Source organism: Polyodon spathula, chromosome 39, assembly GCF_017654505.1.
Source record: "Polyodon spathula isolate WHYD16114869_AA chromosome 39, ASM1765450v1, whole genome shotgun sequence".
In the NCBI taxonomy this organism is placed as follows: Eukaryota; Metazoa; Chordata; class Actinopteri; order Acipenseriformes; family Polyodontidae; genus Polyodon; species Polyodon spathula.
The window spans coordinates 2,174,364-2,199,047 of NC_054572.1; the positions used below are offsets into that span (position 1 = coordinate 2,174,364).

The 24,684-nt window shown below is 45.1% G+C and overlaps 2 protein-coding genes across 6 annotated transcripts in view; one reads left to right on the forward strand and one right to left on the reverse strand.

The window, feature by feature from the left end:
- LOC121304719 (dual serine/threonine and tyrosine protein kinase-like) overlaps positions 1-6,343 on the reverse strand; it is a 21,687-nt gene extending 15,344 nt beyond the window's left edge. For 2 of the 4 annotated variants that reach the window (XM_041236067.1, XM_041236069.1), the window contains exon 1: positions 5,128-6,342. In XM_041236067.1, the coding sequence (XP_041092001.1) occupies positions 5,128-5,308 (181 nt within the window). In that variant the 5' untranslated portion in view covers positions 5,309-6,342. Of the gene's footprint in view, positions 1-5,106 lie in introns of all 4 variants that reach the window. The other 2 variants (XM_041236066.1, XM_041236068.1) reach the window with 2 other exon arrangements.
- Positions 6,344-9,370: 3,027 nt separating this feature from the next.
- LOC121304760 (transmembrane and coiled-coil domains protein 2-like) overlaps positions 9,371-24,684 on the forward strand; it is a 36,418-nt gene continuing 21,104 nt past the window's right edge. Inside the window, exons 1-2 of one of the 2 annotated variants that reach the window (XM_041236141.1) lie at positions 9,371-10,234; positions 11,129-11,665. In XM_041236141.1, coding sequence (XP_041092075.1) covers positions 10,043-10,234; positions 11,129-11,665 — 729 coding nt within the window. In that variant the 5' untranslated portion in view covers positions 9,371-10,042. Of the gene's footprint in view, positions 10,235-11,128; positions 11,666-22,594; positions 22,789-24,684 lie in introns of those variants that run through there. The other variant, XM_041236142.1, reaches the window with a different exon arrangement.

Here is a 24,684-nt window from a genome sequence, read left to right on the forward strand (position 1 = left end):
CTGCTAAAACCACTGTAAGAAATGTTTACACACCTGGACAGGATCCATCCGCACATGAGCTTGCACTGTGCACCGGGCAAAACAGAAAACAACGGTTTAATGACCCAATGGAACCATCCAAGTCCTTTATCGTGTGTTTGGACAGTAAACTAAAACAGAAGTACTAAAAAGAGTAGGACGATAAGCCAGAATAACTCATGGCTGGTTTGCTTTCAGATCAAAACAGGGATGGAAATACGACTCCCATTCCCAGCTGTTCCGGTTTTATTGGGAGGTCCATTACACACCGGAGCCCCGTCTATTTAATGGTCCACTGTGTGCTGGACCCAGCGTAAAGGTACCAGGTGTCAACTGAACTGCCCCCAAGCACTTGCAATACCTGGTAAGTTCTACAGAATCATTTTAACACCAAACTGTAAGAGATCTGTTTGCAATGCTGAATCACTTCACTCAATCAGTTCCTCCCTTCTGTCCTGGTTTTGTCTTTCACAGCTTCTGAAAGCCTCGTAACAAGACTCAGCACTTTTACAAAGCCACAGCGCACCGTTAATAAGCTATATCGACTTAAAACCAACATTAAAAAAGCAGAGATCTGTTCTTTGTACCAGAAAACACTGAAAAAAAAAGTGAACATCTTCATAGGGAAAAGCAGTGGGTACTAATCTAACAGGCGTGCCTCCAGTTCCTTCTTACAGTATGGGCTGTCGAGAGCCCTCCTGAACCATTGCGTTAATAAAAGACGACCTGGGCATAGCAACGGATTACTTTGGAAGGAAGCTTACACAACCCCCAGGGTCCAGTTTCTCAAGTCTTCACTTCCCTCAGTGCTACGCCTCAAAGTATTTATAGACAGATGAGTCAGCTTCTTCTTGTTAGCCAGGCTGGTAACAGCATTCACTCAGTCGATGCAAAGAGTTAACAGGAGTGATGACTAAGGTTTTAAAAAGCCATTTTACGACCTCCTCTTGTGATGCTGTATCACTTCTTTCTCTTTTCTTTTCAGGACCTTTTGGTTCTTTGCTTGTTTTTTTTATCCTGTAATTTATGATACATGCACGCTTGGTTTTTGTTCCGATGCTGTTGATGAAAGGCTGCCTCTGCTTCCTTGTAGCTAATCACTTAATGTGTTGTGCTGTAGTTCACTGCATTCAGAACATGTAACCCACAGCTTGACCAACACTGGCTATTCTGAGAACGGTTAGTGAGCCTGGCTACAAAAAAAAAGCTTTAATTATAATACAGATTAATAATTCCTGCATCTCAAATAAAAACAGAGACCTAATTCAGCATCACTTTGCACGCAAGCCAAAGAAGTTTGCAGCTCACTGGCCAGTTGCATTCCCAAACATACAATCATAATCCAGTCCAGACAAGAGCAACCATCACAGTCAGTGTGGCAACAGCAGAGCTCCCCATACTGTACACAACACATCCCAACAACTCCCTTTCCTCTTACACCTGGAATGAGAGAAACTGCTATGCAATAGGAATCATATTTCCATCCGTGGATTCACAAATTGCTGGCAGAATTCCTACTATGCAACTGTAAACATCTAAGTGCACTATAAATGACTGTATGGGGATGATTTACAAAAGTCTGTTGGTATTGTTTTGTGAATGTTTTTAAAGGCTCTGTACCTTTTCATTGGAGTGCTCTGGATGAAAGGATTAGCACTGGCTATAGCTCACGCTCTTAAGATTGTGTTAGCGTGGCTGTTCGAACGCGTATGGGAGGATTATCAACTCCCGAAGACGTGGCACTGTTTCCATCACATTGTGAAGATGGGATCTGATCACCTATGAGTACATTCTGTATATTACTCAATAATAAACTTGGAAAGCATGTGGCCCGATGAATGGCTTATCCTCATCCCTTTGTTTTAACCTGCATCTGGAATCATGTTGGCTATGGCACACCTTCAGTCCTAAGAGTTACGGCAGAACAACACTCCATTAGAGATCACTTCAGATCCATGTGCTACAGAAAATAAACCCTGGCACAGAGGCTTCCGTGCTTCAGGCTGGGATCCAACTGCACCAATTAACTGAGCACAGGCATTGCTGAGCTTAAAGTGGTGTTTTTTTTCCCCTCCACCACTTGAAAGATGCATCTCAAACAGATTACACAAGCCACTTAGAAGGGTTGCACTCTGGTTTTTTGGCCAGGGTTAACTACAGGGTTCTAAAGCTGAGGGAACACAAAGTGTGGCTTGAACTTGGTTTCAAGAGACTAGGTTTCAGGCCGCTGCGTGACACACCAGGCGAGACTTGGGGTTTGATACAACGAAGTTGCCTCAGACCACGTCTTCCAGAACCAAGTTTCAAACCACTGTTCCTGAAAAAGTGGCTTTGTGTTCCTTCAGCAGAGAACGTTTCAGCTACTGCCTTCACCCGTTTCTCTTGTGCCTCATGTGGATCAAATGGAAGTAAATACAAATATTTCCTGTAGTTTTTACTTACTATTACACAGGCCCTTGTGTGCATTTGCACAACTAAAGCATGATTAAACCGGTAATATAAAGCCTACAAGAGTCAATGCAAAAGTACAGTTTAAAAGAATCCGTTTAGCAACAACTACCAACTCTGCACACTTACTAACGAACAGCACAGCGTTTCAGCTCTTGCCAATCTTTTCCTAGCGGTTACAGTATCTTCTTTTGCGTAGACCTTGATTAGTAACCGTTTCTACAGATCAGATGAACATTAACTGACAAGACATTAACCCCCTGTTAGGGTAATAAACACCGTTGCAAAGGAGCCGCCTTGATAAAAAAATAATACAATCTCATTATCGGGGGAGACTGTTTTTGTACTCTGATCTTCAGTGTAGCTGCAATGTATAACACACATGTGAACTAGGAGAGGCAACACACCATGTAGGCAGTCTTAGCAGCTACACCCACACACCACACACTATTCCACTATTTTGCTGCTTAAACGTGTTTATGTGTTTATTATACAAAGGTATGTCGTAAAACATCTCCCTGAAAGCATATAAACGCCGAGCAGGGTTAGCAGCTCACACTAGCCCTGCTGCAACCATTCCTAGGGCTCAGAACTCCTCATTCCTCAGGTGTATTATTGGAATGATCAGGCCCCTGGTAACTCTGCTCTGAACTGATCACTCTTACTGCAGCATGCCTAATACTCCTTTCACACAGACGAGTCATGACAGCTCAGAACCGGCACGGATGCGGCATTTAGGTCTGTGTGAATTGCCTACAGCGCCACAGAGCCGTCACATTTTATGCCACCTTGCGAGGAGGTTCAGAGATGGCACTGAAGCGTCTCAACTCCTGTGTGAAAGGCTGTGCTGGCACTGAAGCGCTACAGCGGGTGTGGATTTGAAGACACATCCCACGTGAGACTATATCGGACGTGTTGGGTATTTTTGTGGGTGTTACAAGCTTTCACTTGTTTCAAATACAATAGCTGATCAAGAACGAGGTAGTAATTGGAGTCGGGAATAAGTTAAGGAATTGTTAACTTTATGTGTTGATGAGGAGGTGAATTCACAAAGGAAGGGACGGTGCGTGATGCTGTAATTTATGGGCGAATCGCTGTTTCCATGAAAACGATCTGTTGACAGACAGCTTTGAAAGTTATACTCGTGTGATTACTTTGCCTGTGTTAAGGGGTTATGACTGTATTACACCAGCATAGATTGTGCAATTTCATACTGTGTGAATGGGCATTTTAAAGAATCTTTGAAACATCTGAGATGGTTCAGTAGCAGCATGTGTGTGTGTGAAAGGGGCTTAAGTCTTACCTAAGCTTGCAGGTGCACTAAGAGTTGCTACAGAGGAGAAACGTATTGAGCTGGGGCATGAATGCTCAAACTCCTGATCATTAAAACAGGGATGGAAATAAGCCTCCCATTGCATAGCAGTTTGACCCATTCCTGGTTTTACATTGAGTTTCCAACCATGAAACGTCACCATGACTGCATGTGAAACAGCGCCTCATCTCAAACGCCATGCACAATTTCATTAACCGCAGATGGGGTGGTTTAGTGATTTTACAGTCATACCATCTGTGACGGAGAGAGGGAAACAAGCACTTGAGGGAATACACAAAACAACATGGTCTGTTTAATTAGCACAGTTACAGTACAGCAGCATGTAGGAACAGCCCCTTAACATGTTCTTGTAGTGAAAGCACAGTGGAATAAAGCACTATGAAAGCTAGTAAAGCATTATAAAGAATACCGAGGTATAGTGAAGCACATTCATCAACTATGGGAAATGCCTAGTATAATCATGTCAAAACAGTGGTAAACTTATGAGAGAGATTCTTCGAGGTTGAGTTTAAAGCCTGGTTAAACAGAGGGTTAAATCAGTAACTGTAGAGCTGATGTCATGCAAACACACAATTTCAAGAACACATGGCTACTTTCACTTTCCATACAGAGAGCCCAGAGGGGCTCACAAATATTGGACTAGAAGTTTGTGATGACTGCACCCATGCCAGGTTTTAATAGGAGCCTGATTAGCCACAGTGTATAAGCAAACGCTGCTTTTACTAAACTCACAGCAAAACCAGCACTGGATTATGCAATGGGAGGCTTATTTTCATCTCCTCAAAGCCCTGCAGCCTTTTTCTGATTTGAGGGTTACACCCACCCCACCCCCTTAACCCCGTACCGCACTTCCAAGTGTTGCATTCAGTTAACCAACTGTATGCCGTAACCTGTGTGTTAACCTACATGCCCCAACTGGTCTGGATGCCTGCCAGCTACATAGCACAGGAATCAGGAAACAAAATCACTGCCTGAAGCAACGCTTGGCAACACTACGGTTCAGTATTTCAAGCCACAGAGCTGAAGGACTTACATAATCATTTCAGTGTATTAATAAACGCTGTTTTCTTGCTGGCTCTGAGCTATATTAGTGCAATACCATACAACTGTACATCTGCGCCATGAAGTGACTGATTTAGCTATGCCAGTCAGGAGGGTCAAATAAAGAAAGAAATTAAAATAAGACACAAAATAACCAAGTATTAGTTCAGTTGGCTGCCAGCAACCGCTTAGTTTAGTCCGTGTTGAGTCTAGGCGAGAGACTAGTGCTTGTGTTTTTGGTTTGGTGGTTCGGGGGCACAACTTACCCGCCTCCAGGACCGACTCACCTGGCCCCGCCGCCGCCGCGCAGGAGTTGCTGTAGTTCTGCTGGAGCTCTCGGAAGAACTTGCTGGTCTCCTTCAGGTTCTTTTTCAGCAGGTTCGAGTGTTTGTTGTAGTTGCTGAAGATCCGACTAAGTTCCCGGGCGAGGGGGGTGATCTTTTGCCCGCTTCCCCCCGTCCCGTCCATCGTGTTACCCTGGTGGTCAGGTTATGTTTGTGTTAAACCCGGGAGTGTTTGCACCTCTAGAAGCACTGCGCTGCTGCAGGGTAAACGACACCCATGCAGAGAAACGGATGGTCTGAGGGGGCGTGCGTGCCTCTTCTCGATGGTCAACTTTTTCGGGGGTTCCCAGTCCTTAAGCGATTTAAGAAACACCGCAGCCGAACGTACTTGCAAACTGCTAACTCTTGCACAAACCGGTTTAACGGTGTGCTTTGTTCAGCTGGACTGTCTGAAGTTCACGGTTCCAGGCCGCCGTTGGCGATGCCCCTTGTTGTGAATCCTCCAAACAGTTTATTCCTGTTTTTCTTCAAACTGGTTATGTTGGAACAGATCCCATTGTGAAATCTAGGGAAAACTTTTTTTGGAAGGTATCCTTTTTTTCCTTACTCCCCAAAGTGCTCGTCTGCAATCCCAGTGCGCTATCGAGGCCCCATGCTAATCTCCAGTAAAACTCTCCCAAGCGGAGACAGGAATTCTGCTGGGCTGGGCCGGGTCGAGACGGCGCTGGCACACCGCACAAAGTAAAGCGAGCAGGGTTATTGTATTTAGTAAGTGCAGCAATTCTTACAACAATAGCACTACTGCCCTTTTATGGCTCCTTGCCGAAGCGCAGAATTTTGTTGTAAAAGCTGAACTTTTCTTTGTATCAAGGAACGATTGCTGATGAAGGGTGCAGCCCGGCTCCTCCGATCCACACAGCCAGTGCACTTCGTGGGTGCCTCAGACAATCCCGGTCCAAAACGATAGACTGTCAGTCGCTCGGTCCAACACAGAGATAAAGAGGTGGCCTCAGCGGCAGAAATTAAATGTTTGTGCCCTCGCCGGGGCGCACGGTGTCAGACGGCCTTGGAATAGTTTATTCTCCAGAAAGTATGGACTGGGAAAACTAGCTCTGAGTATGAATCCTGCGGGGAACGCCCGCTGCCAAGTTTGGAAAGTGCGTACCCCCGCGTAGAAACTGACATGGAGCAAGCTGCATGTCAGCGCAGACATCAACAAACACAGTCCGCAGTGCGCAGGGCGGCGCCTCTCCGGGGGGAGGGGGGGAACCTTAACATGCGAGCATTCTGGGATTTGTAGTCTTTTTCAGTTAAGCGTAGGCACTGACAATCCAACATTCCTCTTTTACAGTGATCTGAATGTCACACCTCTCGTATTTATCCTGCTACTACCACACTGTAAATATCATTGGTGTGCAACAGGAATCGTAGGGCTCCATCCGAGCTTCCCACCGCCCTGCACATATGAATCATTCGGGGTCATATAAACCTCCTGTGCAATTTACAAATTTCATATCCAAGTGGATGCAGTAGCTTAGGAATGTGCACATTTTTATAAGTGATAAATGTCTTGAACCGGGATTGAATCGTGTAACTATCCGAACATCTGCGGTGACATGCAGAAGAAACTCCCTTTGCATTTATTATTATCACTCAACCGTACTGTCTGGCTGTGAAAGACCAATCGCGTGCTGTACCAAAAGCATCCGGCAGGCGTCGCGCTTGAGGCAGCAGCTGACAGATACTGGGATAGCCGTCGGGTCGTGGAAGAATTTGATAAATGCGTGTCCGTTTGATAAACGCGTTGTATTGTTGTTTTAACCAATATGTCACCTTTGTAATTTGAGGTCTCCTGCCTCCAGAGCCCGCTTCTTCTCCACCCTCGCCCCGCAGTGGTGGGGAACGACCTTCCCACGGGTGTCAGGACTGCCCAGTCCCAGACCACCTTCCGGCGCCTCCTCAAGACACCTCTTCAGACAACACCTGTGAAACTCAACTCTTCCTTTCTGGACAATAAAGCACTCTGCCTTTAATGCACTTTAACTTGTTCTTATCTGCTCCCTATTGTATTTAATTCTGCACTGAACCCGATCTGTGGTATTTTGTATTTCACCTGCACTCTTATCTAACCCTGATGTAACTATCAACACTGTTATCTGCTCTTGAACTGCCCCGATATCAAATCGCACTGTGTTTTGTATTTGCTCTTATTAGGTCTGAAGTCATTATATTTTGCATCTTGCTCTTAATTGTGCTGTAATTCTTGATATGTATTTTTTGTATACAACTGTAAGCCCCCTGGGTAAGGTGAGTGCGTCTGCTAATAAATAAATAAATAAATAAGCAAATAATGGTTGTATAAAATGTAATAACAATGCCATACTTCTGTTGTTCTGTTTAGTTTAATGTGCAGCTTGTGTGAGAGCGCCCTTTGTTCCATTTCAGTTAACTAGGTCTCTTTAATTAGGTCTCTTTTATTTATTTTTGTTTTATTTATTGCAAATAGTCCTTTACATAAATTGCTATATGGTTGATCAATTATTAATGGCGCGCATTCTAGCTTTGTTGAGCTTTTCAAAAGGGGAGACAGCGTGGCTGTGTTAATAATTAATTCAAAGGGAGGGTTTGGTGTCACATGTAACTGAGTGTCTGGCGATCCACTCAGCAACTCCCCTAAATCCCTTTGCTGCCTGACACCTCAGTGACAGAACTCACATTCTGGGTTACCTGCTGCAGCAATTCTGAAGTCAAGGTCACCAGGACTGCCTCTGAGCCAGACAACGAAGTTCATTTGTGTCCTCAGGCCATTATAAAATGGGTCACCAAGGGCACTCTAGGGGTGTGGGCTGGAAGTCGCTCCTACCTCTTTCTAGAGGGGTTTTTTCTTCTCATTTTTGTCCCAGTTGTACAAGTTTTATTTATTTTTGCAATTTTCATTCACGAGCACACATGAAACAGTATCTAATACAAAGTATAAAGTGTGCCACTTTGCAATGCCACTGTGCAAAAATAATCACACTGGAGTTTTTTCTTCTCATTTGTGTCCCATTATTATTATTTATTATTATTATTATTATTATTTATTATTATTATTATTATTATTATTATTGTTGTTGTTTTCTTTCTCGTTTTATATTTAAATAGACACATACAATCTTATATAGGTGCGAGGAGTGTGTTACACAACAGATCTGGCTGCCTTCCTCCCACTTCCACCACTAGTGTTCCTCCCCATATGGTTTCCGTGAAAACGATTGGTGGCTTCTCGGACTGAATGTTTCAGAATAGTGTCTCCACAGTTTCCTCCTCGACGCCCACAGTATTTCAGTGGGTGTAAAATGCAGCTTTCACCGTCCATAGGGAAGCAGTCGTGAATAAACAAAAAATAACATGTCAGCACCCTATTATTATTGTTTTTTCGGTTTCTCAGGATGCATGGCGATGTTCATTCCTTACAGCTGCATTCTGGAAACCACAAACCTCTGAGGCGGTGACAATCATAAATACATTTCCATGATAACCATTGCTTCAATATCAAAATAAAAAATATATCTGTGTCTTTGGGGGTATGTGAATTAAGGTTAACCACTGATGCTTCACAAATGTATTTTCCCTGTTGATGAGGAGCCATGTGTTCTTAATGAACAGGCATGTTAGAGCTGTCACTATCCCGAATCACCATGACGACACTGCAGACAAGTTTATACCCCCAGATACTGACACTCAGTAACCTGGGAAGAATTTTCAAGTTTCATCCCAATTAGATAGGCTGTAAACAAACCAAAAAACAATACCCGGTTATCAATGTTGGTGTTATGGTAACCCATTCGTTTCTGGAGACAATGCAGGCAGGCAGGCAGCACTGTTCCGTTTATAATGTGCATAGGTAAAAGGTGCACACAAAGCGTGCAGTGCGTTTGGATAGGCCAGTGCTACTGTTTTCCCTGTTTTTATTTGCATGCTTTGCTGGTAATGTCTACTCTGTAATGTTTTTGAACGCTTTGCATCCTCATTGCACTCGCAGCACCGCACCACACTGACAGCTCCTAGATACGCGCGAGCAACCACACCTGAAACGGGCTCGGCCCCGCCTGTCGCAGTGCTATTGGTGAGATAAACCCGTTAGCTGACCGCTCTGGCAATTCATTGGTTACCGGGGCTGTCCGTCTGCAGACGCAAGCATGCTCGTCTGCGCCCTTTTTATGGTTTGCAGAGGAGGAAGCATTTCCACAGCAATGTGTTGTGTGTGACAGGAAAAAAATAAAACCGGCTGCAAAAAATAAATAAATAAATAAATAAAAATGAAGCATTTCAGGACGTTTGAATGAAAATGAAGAAGGACGCGTTTTTTTTGTCCCCTCAGCTTGCTTCAAATGCAAGGGCTTGCGGTTATGTATGCAAGTGTGATGCAGTTTATGATTTGTGTCAAATTCGTAGGTGGATCGGAAAGGGACATAAACATTTGTCGGGCTGGGCAGCTGACACGGGGTTGGTGTGTTGATGGACGCAGCTATGTTCTGCAGTCTTTATCACAACGTGGGTATTGAATGCTGTTTTTATGCTTAAAAGCCGACAGCAGTTTGCATGTGGGCGTGCTGTTTTATTATCATTCCAGCTTCATGAATTGATTTACATCGAGTTTTTATTTGGAATTTATTTTAAATAGCGATGCAGTTTTTCCCTGCAAGCGAAAGTTTTAACGCGTTGGTAATACAAATCCATTTCCAATCTAGATCTAAGTCTTACAGATTATTAATATTATTAAGATCATTTTTGATTCAGGTGTCGTTTTGGATTGTAAGATTCTGTTTTTTTTTTTTTTTTCCTAACTGAGTTGTACGTTGTTGGACACGGTACACATGCCAACCGCTGGACTGTTTTTATCATTATTTTATTGATATAAAACTACACAGTGAAGATGAAGCGGTGTAAATCGGACGATTTGCCCCCCGACGAGGAGGGCGGTAGAACGGGCTTGAGTGCAGTTTGTGACGATGCCCCAAGCGTCCTAATTGAGGAGGTAAAACACGGAGATACCCCCGATTCCAGCAGTGCGGCTGGTACCGCAAGCACTCACGCCACTGCCCGCAGCAAACCTCCGGACTTAAAGGTAATGAAAAGCCATTTTCATGCTTCAGCATAAGTGTTGCGTGCTTGCCGTTGTAGCTACAGTGAATTAATTAAGCCGTGGTGCACAGGAAGCGAAAGGGAACCTGGTTTTGCCCCTGTTGCCCGTCCTTTTTGCAAACAAATGCCGGTCGTGTTAGTAACAGCCTTGCAGAGGAAAGGCTCCTCCTGAAACGACCTCTAACTTGTTTCTGAGTGATGAGTCTTCACATTCCCCTGCTTCTTTAGTCAAACAGGTGTGTGTGTGTGTTCAGCAGTAGCTTCATCGTTATTGTTTTTTACTGCTGTTCAATGTTTGATTTTTATTAGTGGGCTGCGCTGTCTAATCTGGGCTAGATACAAATGCACCTGCGTTATCCAACACACACTTTTTAGTGTTCTCCCTCGACTGGTTCATCTCATACACAAATTGAATCCCTACTAACTACAAAATGCACTCTCTATATAAAAAACAAAAAACAAACAAAAAAAAACAAACTAGTTTTCGGTCACAATGGGCAAGACTGCACAAATTACTGGTGTTTCAAAAGAGGTTATCTTTACTGATGGCTTATTGTATCGGCCTTGGACAGTCGGTTGTTTCATTCATGATCCATTTTGCAAAATGTTAGTTAACAGAAAATGGGTGGGTGACTTTGTTTATGCTAAGTGACACCTTACTGTATTGGGGATTGAAATGAGACTCCCATTGCATAGCAGTTTAGACACATTCCAGACTTACCTACAGACTAGTCTACAGATGATTCAAGAAGCTAGCTCTTAGTAAAACATGGGAACAGATTAAAGTTTTTTGAGACTCCCTTCTGGGGTGTGCATCTATGTGCAATTCTAGATTTAATGCTCCTTGTTTTTCTTTTTTTTTTTTTTGGATCCACAGAAAATCCAGCAGCTGTCGGAGGGCTCCGTGTTCGGACACGGGCTGAAGCACCTGTTCCACAGCCGGCGGCGGTCCAGGGAGCGTGAGCAGCACAGCTCCCCGGACTCTGCCCTGGCCCCGCAGCTCAGCGTGGGATACCCTGCCGGGACCTCAGGGGGCCACTCGGACCACGACTCTGCGGACGAAAAGGAGCGATCCCCGGAGATGCAGCGAGTGTCCTACGCCGTGTCCCTCCAGGACCTGCCCGCCCGCCCCACCGCCTTCAACAGGGTGCTGCAGCAGATCCGCGCCCGGCCCTCCATCAAGAGGGGTAGCAGCCTGCACAGCAGCAGCCGGCGCACCAAGAGCGGCCCCGCCTCGGAGGCAGTGAAGAGCAGCAGCCCCCATCTGGGCAGGAAGGGCCCCCAGGACTGCTCGCTGACCGCCCTGCTGCACCAGGGCAGACCCCGCTCGTCCTCCACCACGGACACCTCGCTGCTGGCCGGAGAGCCCACCCTGCACTGGACCCTCGAGGAGCCGGAACGCGTCACGGACAAGGTGAGCCTCCTGCCGCTGCGCAGGGTCCCCGTGTATCTGCATGGTTTGCCTGTCTTGCATCCTGAATTCAGTGCTTTCTTGTAAATTCTTTGCAGTGCAAAGACAACAAAAAATATAACTTTTGTATTTAATGTATAGCCTGTTACTGTGAAACCATTAAAAAAAAAAAAGAATACAAATATTATTTGATCCTTTAATCTGCTTTTTCTTATTTTGAATGGCAGATACCCTACCTGTTCAAAGCTCTGCGTTATTTGTTTGGAACCTGCACCATGGCAACTGACATCACTTTGAACCTTTCTTCTGTTTGCACTTTGTGAAATTGGCAAGAACTAGCGTGGTGGCCCTGAACTGTGAGGCTACAGCCAGACAGGCAGTCTGATATTAGTGCCTGAGATCTAATCCTGCATGATCTGCCTGCTAATGAAATTCATATGAACGTGTAGCATGGCCTTGTGCAAGAAATGTTCTGCTAATTACCCTGCAGGTCTGAGTGGAGACAGTCACATCCTGTAGCAGCTGTTGTACTGCTCTGTACTGTACAGGACATCACAGTGATGTCAGACCAAGCAGATTACATGGTGGTCATCATGCTTGATATAGAGGGTACAGTAAATGCACATGCAAGCAAGATGCAATAGATATCCCAGCGCACAAGCCACAGCACAATATGTATTGTGGTGCGAGATAATGTTTATGACTAAAAAAGAGCAAACGATAAGGCAACACTTTCAAAGGGTGTAAGTGCATACCTTCAAAGTTCATGTCCTTATCATGTTCTTCGTCAAGCAGCTGTGTGTGTGTTGGTTGGTTGGCTGTTTTGTTGAGCAGATGAATTGATAGCAGGTTGTATGTGATGGATAGCAGTGTTCTGGTTCTCACGTGTGTCAGGTACTGTAAGCTGGTGTTTGCATTGCAGCTCCAACGTCGGGTGTTGGTGACCAGACTAGCGTGATTGAACACACCTTCACTTACTGCCACATGTTAGAAAACAGCAATAGTCGATTGGAGAAACCAGGATACAGAGAGGATCCGCTCACATTGCATTCAAAGACTTTGATTGGCTGAGAGGGAGCAGGTCACAGAGGGATGCAGGGAGTGACAGGTTGAACACAGTACTGAAGCTACAGGCAGCTCAGTCTCTCTGTCACACTGAAGGGCTCAGTGGTGCACTGGTCCAGACCGGCCAGCACGTGTTTAATGGAAAAGGTGTTTTAGATGGTGAAGCCTGTTTAGAATGCATTGTTTGAATTGTGTATTTATTTCCCCAGATTATACAGCATTTGAGAACAGCGCTCCATTAACAAAGGAGGGGGAAGCAATGTGAAACTGAGAAGTGGTCTGAGGCTGGAGTCTAGTTTGACAGAACTGTCAGCTTCATGCACTTGAACGTACATAGGCAAACTTAAAAGCTTGTGTTAACTCTTTCATGCATTCATTAAATAGCTGAAAAAGGTAGTTTATCTGTTTAATACACAGGCTGCAGTGCACAGTGGATCACCTGTGGGCTTCAGTGCACAATGCAATGCTAACATGCTAACCCGCCTTACTTCCCCGACATTCAGCACCAAAGAGTCTTTTTAAAGGCTATTTTTAATGGAATATTAATAAGCATGGGGAAATAACGAGAAACAACAGGATACAGAACACAGCTAGTATGTTCTGCACACTTATATGTTGCCCCTTTGTGAGAATATCAAATCTGCGTTCTCTATATTAAACTGCAGCACAAGTCTCATATTTCTGTGCCTGGCCTGTCACATATGAAAAAAAAGAATAGCCCTTTTTTCACCTTTTTTTATTCACCCCCTTTTACACTTATGACACAAATTACACTCTTCCAAATTCTGCAGCCACCAGTGCAACACCCCTCCCCCCAAGCATTGATTCCGTGTCCCCTCACTGCCGCTCGGAGCTGGAATGTTAAACGGCTGTGCTTGCTTTAGGACTGCACAAAGTGACCCTGTGCACCAGCGTTGTCTGCCAGTTTGTGCTCCTCAAGCGTAGCTTCGACTGTAGGAACACAAGCTTCCTGCCTCATTGAACATGCATTTTCGTTTCTGGGGGAAGCTATCCCAGCAGCCTTTGAAAGCTGCTTTCCGATTGCCATGTCACCCACAAGTCCTGTTACTGCACAGCTCCCATGATATCTGGTTACTGCAAAATCAGAGGAAATCATTGCAAGCTGATTGATAACAAGCCATGAAAACAAATTCATGTTTCATGCAATGGAAACCTTTTTTTGCTAGTGTGTGTGCTTCATATGCATTTCTATTATTTTGTCCCTCCTTGTCTTGTTGTCGGGAACTACCACAGGAATAAGAAATACCAGAGTCTGAAAAAAAACACTGCAGCACTCTTAATGTCATTTTCATTAAAGAAAACAAGGAACGCTTCAGAAGGACTGCCGTCAACTTCCCTGAGAGCTCCCGCCGTCGAGGCTTCTTTCCAGAGTTCAGAAGAAAAATATTTATCCAGCTCTGCCTTTTCGGGGAGAAAAGAATCGTTTCTCTGTTGGAGTTCAATTTGTAAACCAGGGCGGTGCTCCGGGTGCGGGCTTGAGGGTTCTTTGGGCTCCTACGATACCTCTCCCGACATCATAGGGGAGGACACATTAAGTTCTGTGTTGGTTTTAACAGGAGAGTGAACACTGGTCCAGTGTTCTGGGCGTAGCTGTGGGACTATGGTGCACTGGTCTTCATTTTACCAGTATCCCTAAATAACTTAATTGTACCGTGATTCAGGTCTTAACCTGCTCCTTATTTAATGATACCTTGAAAAACTGGGCTTCGGACCTCCAGGACAAAATTGTACTTATCAAGCCTACTTAATTCTCAATGTCTTTTTGACTCCATGACGTGTGACCACGCTTCACCGGCTGCTGCGATCCACGCAGCGATCTTGCAAACAGAGCCGAGCCGATCAAGCCTGGTTCCTCGCCCTGTCCCCCCACTCTGTTGTGTGTGTTTTTATATACGGTGAGCGCTCTCTCCATGTCTCCCGCTTGGGCTCTGTTTCAGTGCATTCTATTCCAACGACTACGCCAGAAGTAATTTGATCCTGGCCCCTTTTGTTTGGGAATGATGTCATGGAAACTCAATGAGCTCAATCTTCTCCTGCTTCCTCTGAGCTGCAGCAGAGGGATGCTACAGCCAGCTGGAGTCGCGCTGGGAGCTGGGAAAGGCGTTGCTAACCCTCAAGGGTTTTTTTTTTGTTTTTACTTCTTTAAGGAAGATTAAAAGCCCATTTCAGGTGTTTCTATCCTGCATGGGCCTGCTGACGAAGCGAGCAGGCATGCCCAGCCCTGTAGCGCACCAACACAGCAGGCGGTGGCTGTGTTGACAAAAGTGTCGATGCACACGTCGATTTGTGTTGTGCGGCGACAGTGGCCTCTAATATGAATAAAGTGGCCTGGCTGGGGTGAATTGATGCTTATAGTAAATCTGGAAGCAAAGCTGCTGATAATGTGTTTTTTTTTTTCTTATTCCGAAGAAGCAGCAGCTTCAACTGCAGGTAAAGCTTCTGCTTCTACCAACCACTGAAGCTTACCCTGCTCTTTATATCTGCCGTCGGTGGTTAATCACAGGCAGGTCTGACTAGTTTCACAGCCACAGAGGGGCTTGGATTCTGATTTGGGCTTCCCCGATTTAAAACTACCCTCCTTTATAGAAGTGCTCGGCATTGCTACTTTTTTTACTACCTTCAAACGATTAATTGAAGCAGCAGAGGTTGCTAGCCAGGCTATTGAAAGTTCCGATACCTTTCCTTCCACTTGCCTGTTTTTTTGTTCAGTATTCCTGGTATCCGGGTCGACTTGGCAGCGTAATGCTCTTTCCTGCAAAAGCAGGATGCATTCCCATGAATAAGCAGGGATAGCTTATTCTCTGAGTGTCATTAGGATAATGAAATGATTTGAGAGCCAGTGTTGCAGAGCATGCCAGGCCCTCTGCAGCCTCCACGATGCTTCCAGCATGCTTCTACCAGTCCCCGGTGGCAGCACAGATACAGATCTCGAGTCTGCCGGTCACGACTATGTAAGGGTTCGCAGGAGTGGGACGTGGAAGCTGCAGGCAGCGAGTTCACAGCCTGGTTATTTCATCCGTCTAAATGTGTGTCCGTGAACTTGAGATCTGAGGTGAAATTCTGCAGGTTTGCATGTTTGTATGCATGTGCTGTATGCAGGTGCATTCTGTGGTTGCATTTACATGGCTGATGCTTGCTTCCCTACGTGTGTGAGTGTCCTCGATTGGGCTAAGCGTGTTCCCTGTGGAGCCGTGTGTAATCCAGACATTTCAGTGTTCCGGTATTAAACAAGCAGAGCCAGCTGTGTGTTCTGTGTGGAGCTGGTGTTGTGAGACTGACTCAACAGAGGAGAACAGAACACTTGATCGTCAAACTAGTCCATTAGAGCAGCATTATGCTGGCAGATGTATTATTATTATTATTCCTAATGAGTTTCTTTAGAAAACAAACACCATCAAAGCCTGTTGAATAGCTGGGATCCAGTTTCTATAAGCAGAGCGCTCTGTCGTTTCTCTCTGCTTAGCAGGAAACAATACAAACCACACAACTCCGTTCAAAAGAAGATGTATATCAGGATAAAGAGTTAGCTGCTACACAGTATTTATTGATTAATCTGTATTTTCCATTTCAACACGTCATTATCAAAGATGATTAACTAGATTAATTTCCAACTGGAATAACATTTTAAACCACCCCAAATTCTTTACAGAATGATTGATCGACTGAAAGCTTGTTAAGGAAAGCGTCTGGACAAAACTACAGAGCAGTACAGAGAACGTATTCAACCCGGCACACTCGCATTGAGAACCGATACGCAAATATATACGGGCAATTGATCGGTCCTTGAGGAATACCCGATTAGCGGTGCTGATTTCACCTGCCGATTCAAATCATTTCTTACAAGAGAGGTCTGAAATACTGTAATTCAGCTCTTTCATGTCACATCGTTTTCAACCCCTGTCCTGCTGTATTCAGAGTCTTAGTAATCTGTGTGAGTGGCAGCCTCAGTGTCCTGGTCTCTGGGCTGCGGGGTGGAAGGAAGCCGGCTTGCAGTCAGGGATGATATTTATAGCCTCTTGCTGCCTCGACTTTTTGATCTGGGTTCCTGCCAGAAGCTGTCTTGACGTTTCCCATGCGCTGGCCAGACACTGCTTGTGGGGAAGCATGCGGGACTGGAAACTGAGATGAAGGCTGGGTGACCGGGGTGTAGCCGGGAGATGAGGGCTGAGTGATGGGGGCGTACCCGAGGGATGAGGGCTGGGAGAAGGGCTGGGCGTTGCTGGGGGATGTTGCTCTGCTGGCTGATCCCAGTGGACACAGCGCAGAGTCCCCTCAGAATTCCACAATTCAATTATTCTCGAATTTGGTTTAGTTTGGCCTTGTTGACAGGAACCCGTAAAAGTACAAGCCTTTTGCTACTTATGTTTTTGATGTGCAAGTCAGATAACTAAATAAACGGGGATGGCAGTATATTTGATAATGTTTGTATTATTATTGTTAATTAAGGCTGCAGGATTGGATCTCTGCACACAGGCATGTCCTGGAAGGATCAGCCTGTCGCTATGGGATCTCCAGTCCTTATCCCTCTACCAGTTGTGCCAGATTGCATTGACTACTCCAGACTAATTTAGCTTCCAGAGGTGAAGGGGGTAGCGCGTGGACCCACTGTGCCACAGTATTTGTTATTTAGTTGCTTTGTTTTTGGTGTTTAGCTAGTTGGTTTTTTTTGCTGCTGGCTAGATGCTGTGACTGCAGTTTCATCCACACGTGTTGCTCCTCAAAGCACATTGCAAATCAATCTGGGATTCGCTCAAAGTCTCCACAAAGCCCACAGTGTGCACATTGAAAATATGACACAGTTCTCCCCGACCTGGTGATCTTCAGGAGTGTATGAGGTCTGAGAAGAATGCCCTTCAGGGTTTCCTTGATCACAGGACACTGTGATCCCAAACTCTCCAATCCTGATGTATCATGTCGTTTGTTTCCCTGTAAACTGACTTCCAGGAATGGGTGTGTTATGTATTTGTTGTGCTTCGCTCTTGGGCATCCCTTGCTTGAATGCATTCCCACAGCTGTAGAGACAGTGCTGTTGCTAGGATCTCTCAACACTTACCATATCTCCCCCTAGTCTCGTAACCCTGGTGCCGTGTGGTTGAGCTTTTCAGATCCAGGTGATCTCTGACTGACGGCAATACAGTATGCATGCAGCCTAGGATAAAGAATCACCTGCTAACAGAGCACCCAACTATCAGTCCCTCTGTCAAAGCCTGTTAGATGCTCAGTATCGCCCATAGTGCCTGAAACTGAGGTAAGTGGAGCATTGCTAGGTATTTCAATTAAAGCTGTCTTCTAGCTGCAACATGAATGAAAACCAATAAACAGAGCTCTTTTATTTTTTAACTTGCAGTATAAATGAAAAGCCAGTACAGGCATCTTACCATCTCTCAGGTGCAGTATTACTAAATACCACTAGAGGGCCGCTGACAGGCTGAGCCTTTAAAAGAAGGAACTGCACCAGATTCGAATCTTGGATGTGAGGGATGTTGTTTTAAATGTTGCGAGTGTTACAGTACAGCTACACAGAGCAGCTCCAGGAAGTACAGTGTGTACAGGGGCTCTGAGTTCCAGCCCAGGAGCCCTGAATGATGGGAACAGCATAACTGTCTGCCCTGCTTTTAGGGAATGTGCCTTGACAAGAAGCCATCTCGGTATATTAGAAACCTCCCAGCATGCTTGGCAGGGAGGGCTGAGACCGGCAGGGTGCTGCACTGTCATTCACACTGAAGGACCACAGCAAGGGGAGATCCAGACCTGACAAGCTAGCAGGGATCAGTCCAGGATCAAGTCCTGTATTGCAGTGGTGGGACTGAGGCACAGAGACACAGGCCCGTCGGCTGTCTCTTATCTGTCTCTTGCGGAAAGCAAGAGGGAATTAATTGAGTGAGCCATCCACTTTACATCTATAGGCTTCAGTAAACGTCAATAGCAGATTGCTACTGTACTGTACTGTAATTGCTAATGACTGTTTTCTGCACAGCACAGCCTTGGAGGAAAGCCCACAAGCACAGTGCCCCATAATAAAGTCTGGCAGTGCAAAGAAGGAGGGAGGACTATTGAATTCATTTGCAATGACAATAAGTGTCACAAGGAGGAAACTGACAATTTGGATGAGCAGATCCAACCCACCGGTCAATTTGAATACCCTGTTTCGTGCACCTCAATGCAAAAAAAAAAAAAAAGGTTAGCACCAATTTATTCCCTTGTACCTTAAAGGGTTAAACAAGTAAAATGAGAACGATATTGCTGATTGATGGCCATGAGCATAATAAATGGCATGCAGTGTGCCTCTGCAGGAGGGAGACTCCCTAGCTGATAGCCTGCCCTGTGTGCTGTACTGTGGTCCTGACTGAAGGGGATTACAGCTGTAGAGTTTGTCATTAAACACAGCTTGACCCAGCAGAGTTCCAGCAGAATCAGCAGAGTGAGCAGCACCTCAGCGAGAGGTTACTAGAGAGCATTCACAGCCTGGGGTGACAGCCTTGCCCTGCCTCCTGGTTTACATTTCTCAGGATTGTTCTTATATATATATATATATATATATTGATATATTATGATATATATATCTATATATTTATTATATTAATATTGCAACAGTCTGTAGCTGTCCTAGAGATCTCAGAAGAAACATGAAGCCAGAGCTGTTGCTACAAGAGGCGGGCATTGCTGTGAAGAGCATTGTTCCAGGAGTCTCAGCAGAAGCCGAAGGCTGGGTGATCGCAAAGTGTTGTGTGTGTGTGTGTGTGTGTGTGTGGTGTGTGTGTGTGTGTGTGTGTGTGTGGTGGGGCATGTGCCCTCCAGAGGAACGTGCCCCCCAGTGATGGCAGTGAGTGGTCCCCATGTGGCCCTGACTGAAGGGTGTACAGCTGTAGAGTTTGTCATTAAACACAGCTTGACCCAGCAGAGTTCCAGCAGAATCAGCAGAGTGAGCAGCACCTCAGCGAGAGGTTACTAGAGAGCATTCACAGCCTGGGGTGACAGCCTTGCCCTGCCTCCTGAGTTGCATTACTTTTCTCAGTATATATATATGTTTGGGTTGCCAATCTTGGCTGTGAACCCCGCAATGTACCTAACACAAATCTTGGAGAATATTGTTGTGTTAGGGAAGTAGCTAAACGTCAGATCTCGAGATTAACATGATTTATATATTGAGTAATAAGTATGTAATAAAAAAGATAAAATGAATCAGTTGCATTAAATCACTTGTAAATCTGAATCCCACATCTTCATCTCAAAGAAGAAAGTATAATCCATCCCTGTTACATTTGCCCTTGAAAGCCAAGCATTTCACGGGTTGGGTGCTGTGTGTGTCGGTGTGTGTGCTGATGTGTGTGGTGGGTGTCGTGTGTGTGTGTGTGTGTGTGTGTACATTAGGTCAAAACGACCTGTACCAAAGTACGGGGCCAGCCCAGACGTGACACTCTTGCATAAAGATTCCGCTTCCAGCGTTAATGTTGTACTCTATTGTGCTGGAATGGTTCATGAACAGGTGGGTCTGAATTGTTAGAAATATGTTCTCACTCTTTATTATTAGCTTCTGGATAGATTTTTGGAGAATATTGCATTTTTTTTAAAATTTGTATATGTGGTTGTAGTAACTATAGCTGTTTTAGACAATAATACAGTACATATTTCTACTTGGCAAACAGTTTTAAGTGGACTCCACATGCTGTGCTGCGTATTTTGAATACCGTGGGATATTTCATTTCTGCATTTCTGCACAGATGGAGGCTAATTTTTAGGCCGTACCGTAGTTGTCCTTTTAATAGCCTTAAGAGTACCGAAAATCTCAGTGTTTCTAGTTGTTGTACTGTGAGACATTTCCTAAATGTATACGTTTTACAAAATGTAGTAAAAGTTGTAATTGGCAGTGACAGTGCAGTAGCACAGGGAGTGGCTAGGGCAGGGATGAATGATGCTGTTGTTATTTTTTTATATTTTCATGATCTGTTATTTTTCCAAAGTGTGCTCGTGAGTTTTCCTGCTGGCGAAGGTTTTCAAACAGGCTGTAATTCTGCACTAGCTGGAGCGACAGATCTGGGTCTCCACCGGGTGTAACACACCATAATAAAAGGTAGTCAAGGAAAGCCATGCCCATTCTGAACACGCATCCCAGAATGTGACTCGGATTAAACACAGTGGGATTTTGGGAGCGTCTGTCTTTCTTTGTGGAGCACGTTTGAGAAATCGGATTTGATAGGAAGGGAGCTTTGTAACTGCGAGACTGTGGGCTCTTCCTTGGTGTCTCTGCACGCCAGCGCTACCCAACGAGAAGGGGCGCCTTTCAGGCTCATCACTGACTAGGGAGCGTGTGGTTTTCACACCTTTTTTTTATAGCATACATTAGGGCTGTCGAGCGATTTAAAAAAAATGAATCGCAATTATCTTGAGTGTAAAAAAATCTTGGTTTTAATTGCATATTTAATTGATATGATTACTGCATTTAGGTTTGTTTTATAACTGATGCTAATATTATTATTATTATTATTATTTTAAATGCATAATAATAATAAAATTTACGAATTTTTATTAATAACTTGAAATAAAATAAAATATTCATTAAGTAACGGTTATATCCTCCATAATTGTAAATAATATCATTTAAAAATGAATGTGGTTATTGAAATCAAACCAAGCTGCAATGTTAACGGGTCTGCAGTGGGTAGCTGTCCAGCAGCACTGGTTACAGTATTGTACTTTTGATTCACGGGTTTGCAGCGATCCTGAATTTCTAGGAGTCCTCTGTCGAAACAGACGGGTTTCATTTGTTGTTGTATTGTTGTTGTCTGTAGCAGAGAAACTACAAGACTGTATTCTGAGAAGTGAAAGCGTGTTTCGCACGCGGGGGGTACAGCACTTGTGTGATACTGGCGCTCACTTTGACAGATACAATTAAACCTCTTTACATCCAATGAACCGTCAGAGTGTTTTCAGAGTCCTTCAGTTTCAGTGCTTTGCTGCGGTTCCGTGACTAACTTGATATTCAAGCGATGACGTCACTCATTCAATCCTGGCGTGCACTCGAGTGTATTAAAAAGGTGCGCTAGGAAATTAATTACGGTGTGCGAAGAGGGACAAGACAGAGAAGTGCAATTAACTTGCGTTAAAAAAATGAACACCTTAATCGCAAAGTTAACTGCTATTAATTGACAAACCCTAGCATATCTAAAAATAAAAATGTTTTAAATGTGTGTGTAGATTATTGGATAGATGGTACAGTCAAGGTGAATACATCACTGCAGGGTTAGCTAATGGTATTGATTGAGGGTGTGCACATTCCCTACACTGAATCAGGTTAGCTTCTTAAATTCGCCACACCTGCAGCAGTACAATGTATCCTTAATACAGCACCTAGGGACAATGAGAATGTATTGGAGGCAAAAAGCTTGCTTTGAGAGGTGGTGTTGTGCCACGCTTTAAACACAAGGTGGCAGTAGAGAGAAGGAGAAACGGTGCCCTGCAGTTCTGTGGTTGCAGTGAAATTTAGGTAGCCTGAAGATGTACAGCACAGTTTCTAGCTGTGTTTGAATGGTTCCAGATTCACCACAGTTCCCATGTTAGGAATTCTGCTTTCCTGCTTTTTGGGGGGTGGGGAGGCGGAGTGGATCAAAGGCCAGGAGGCGGTTCAGCGGACAGGCATTCCAGAGAGACTCGCTCACTCAGACACAGAGACAGCCTGACGAGTGGCATATCCCCCCATGCAGCTGTTGTCCCACTGTCCTTGCTCTTTGCCCCGGGGTGTTTAAAACGGGATCAAATTTCCTTACACTTGTTGCAGTCAACAATCCCAGGCAGGAGGCTTTGCGCTGTGGGAGGTGTGTTGATGTCATGAGCTGATCTGAGCAGGACAGAGCCATGCAGCTCTGTGCACTAGCTGGTGTTGGGGCCAGAGCTGTGTGAAGCAGTGAAGAGCCGCCTTCAGCCCTGGAGCTGCGCAAAGGGAGAGGTGGAGAGGGTTGCGTTGCGCTTTCGTGAGCTGCAGACCCTGGAGACGCTACATCGCTGCACCCGGAGACCTGGTTGCTTAGTGACGGCTGCCACGTGTATCCTTGTCTTTGCATCTCCTGAGTGCTGGTGCTCTCTCAGTCCTCTCACTGGGTGCTGGGTCTCCTGAGATCGTGATTAAGAGGAACTGGTTGTGAATGTAGGGATCTGGAGTGGGAAGAGGCTACCCTAGGTGAAATAGTCAGTACTGTAGCATGATAGAGGCATAGTTACTTACAGAAGCCCTTGTGATTGCTTTCAATACTTTTGTTTGTGTAATAAAATAGGATCCTGATAAAAGTAATATTTACAATCAAGATGACTGTCATCCCTTTAAATGTGGATTGTGTATTTCTAGATTTCCGATTTGAATTCTGTGATTGTTGCTTACAGTTTAAACGAAGGGCAGGTACCTGTAATTCTCTCCAGGTGTGGCTCCTCTGAGTGCCTCACAGAGACAAGGGGAAACCACATGTTTTTGGTAGCTTGTGTAACAAACACTGTTACAGTGTATGGAAGTAATAGAGCAATACACGTTAGAACTGTAAGGTACTGCTGCCACCACTACTGCGTTCATTTCTGTTGCTGATTGCTGGTGTGAGAATCGGTAGACTGTGTCACTATGTACTGTAAGATACAGCTGTAATAACAGCACGGTACAAATATCGAATATCGCATGACATACTATAGAGGTTAACGGATCAGTTTGGAAATGTGGGACATGCCTTGGAATAAGATACCAGTGAGTGAGTGCCGTGGTCTGGTCTGTTGCTCTCAATTGGCCCTCAGTGGACTGTACTGGACCAGCACACTGCTAGGGAGAGGCACAGCACTGAATTAACAGGAGTTGTGCTATTATATTTAGCTCGGGATTACAGGCAGCATTGGCGGAGCTTCGAGTGTCTCTTGCTTGCTATACAGTAGTACCAGGTGTAGCCAGTGCCGTGCCTCCTGTATCCTGTGCCTTAATTCTCAAGCCCCAGTATGGAATGTTCCGCTTAGATAATGAGATTCTTTTCAGCTGTAAGAACAGAGAGCTATGGCTTGGTAGTTACAGTGTGTGTGTGTGTGTGTGTGTGTGTGTGTGAGGGAGCCTCTCAGCGCACCCCATGGGTTCAGACCTCTTTGTTCCCAGAACAGGATGTTGCTGAAATAGCAAAGTGCCACAGTTGTCAGGGAGAGCGGAGCTGGCTGGAATGCATTCACCCTCAGTCGGGCTGCACGGTGACAAAGCGTGGCTTAACAACCCAGTAAGAGAGAAAGCATGTCACGGGTGCAGGCAGGAAGTGTGTGCTGAAGCACAATGCTGGTATGCATTGTTATACGTGTCCCTTTGCATCCTCTACACCCGGGCTCAAGGATGTACTGAGCTGTGCAAAAAACATTCTGCAAATAACTCTGGAGTGAATAGGTGCTTCTGCTGTTTCGTTTTCTTTAGTTTTCAGAATTCAATTCTGCAGTCTGTACTAGAACACACACTGTCCCAGTTTTTTTTTTTTTTTTTGGTACGAATTCAATCCACTGAGATACAGCATCTCCTTCCGCGGTGATGTCCTGTCCTCCTTCGCAGGAGCTGTGGGAATCTCAGCCAGGGAAAGGGGAATGCAAACAGACCTGAATGTTTGTTCTGTTTAGGAATTGTGCCCGATCACCAGTGCGAACACTACCCTGCGGCGTGTATTGAGACAGATGGGGGAAGAGGTTTTGCAAGGGTGATTGCTAGGACTGGTGTCACAGGGAAGGCAGTGTCTGGGCGATCGGCGTTGCACTTGAACATGCAAGACCAATTGCACACCCTTTTGTCGTTGACAGCAACATACCCCTGGATGGAGCCTGTGAGACTGCTCCAGTAACTGGCTCAGCACTGGGTCTGAGGTGGCTGGCTCCTGGGATTATTAATATTGCCTTAGAGTAGCTCAGCTGGTTTATTCGGTTAGGGGATGCCCTACATTTCC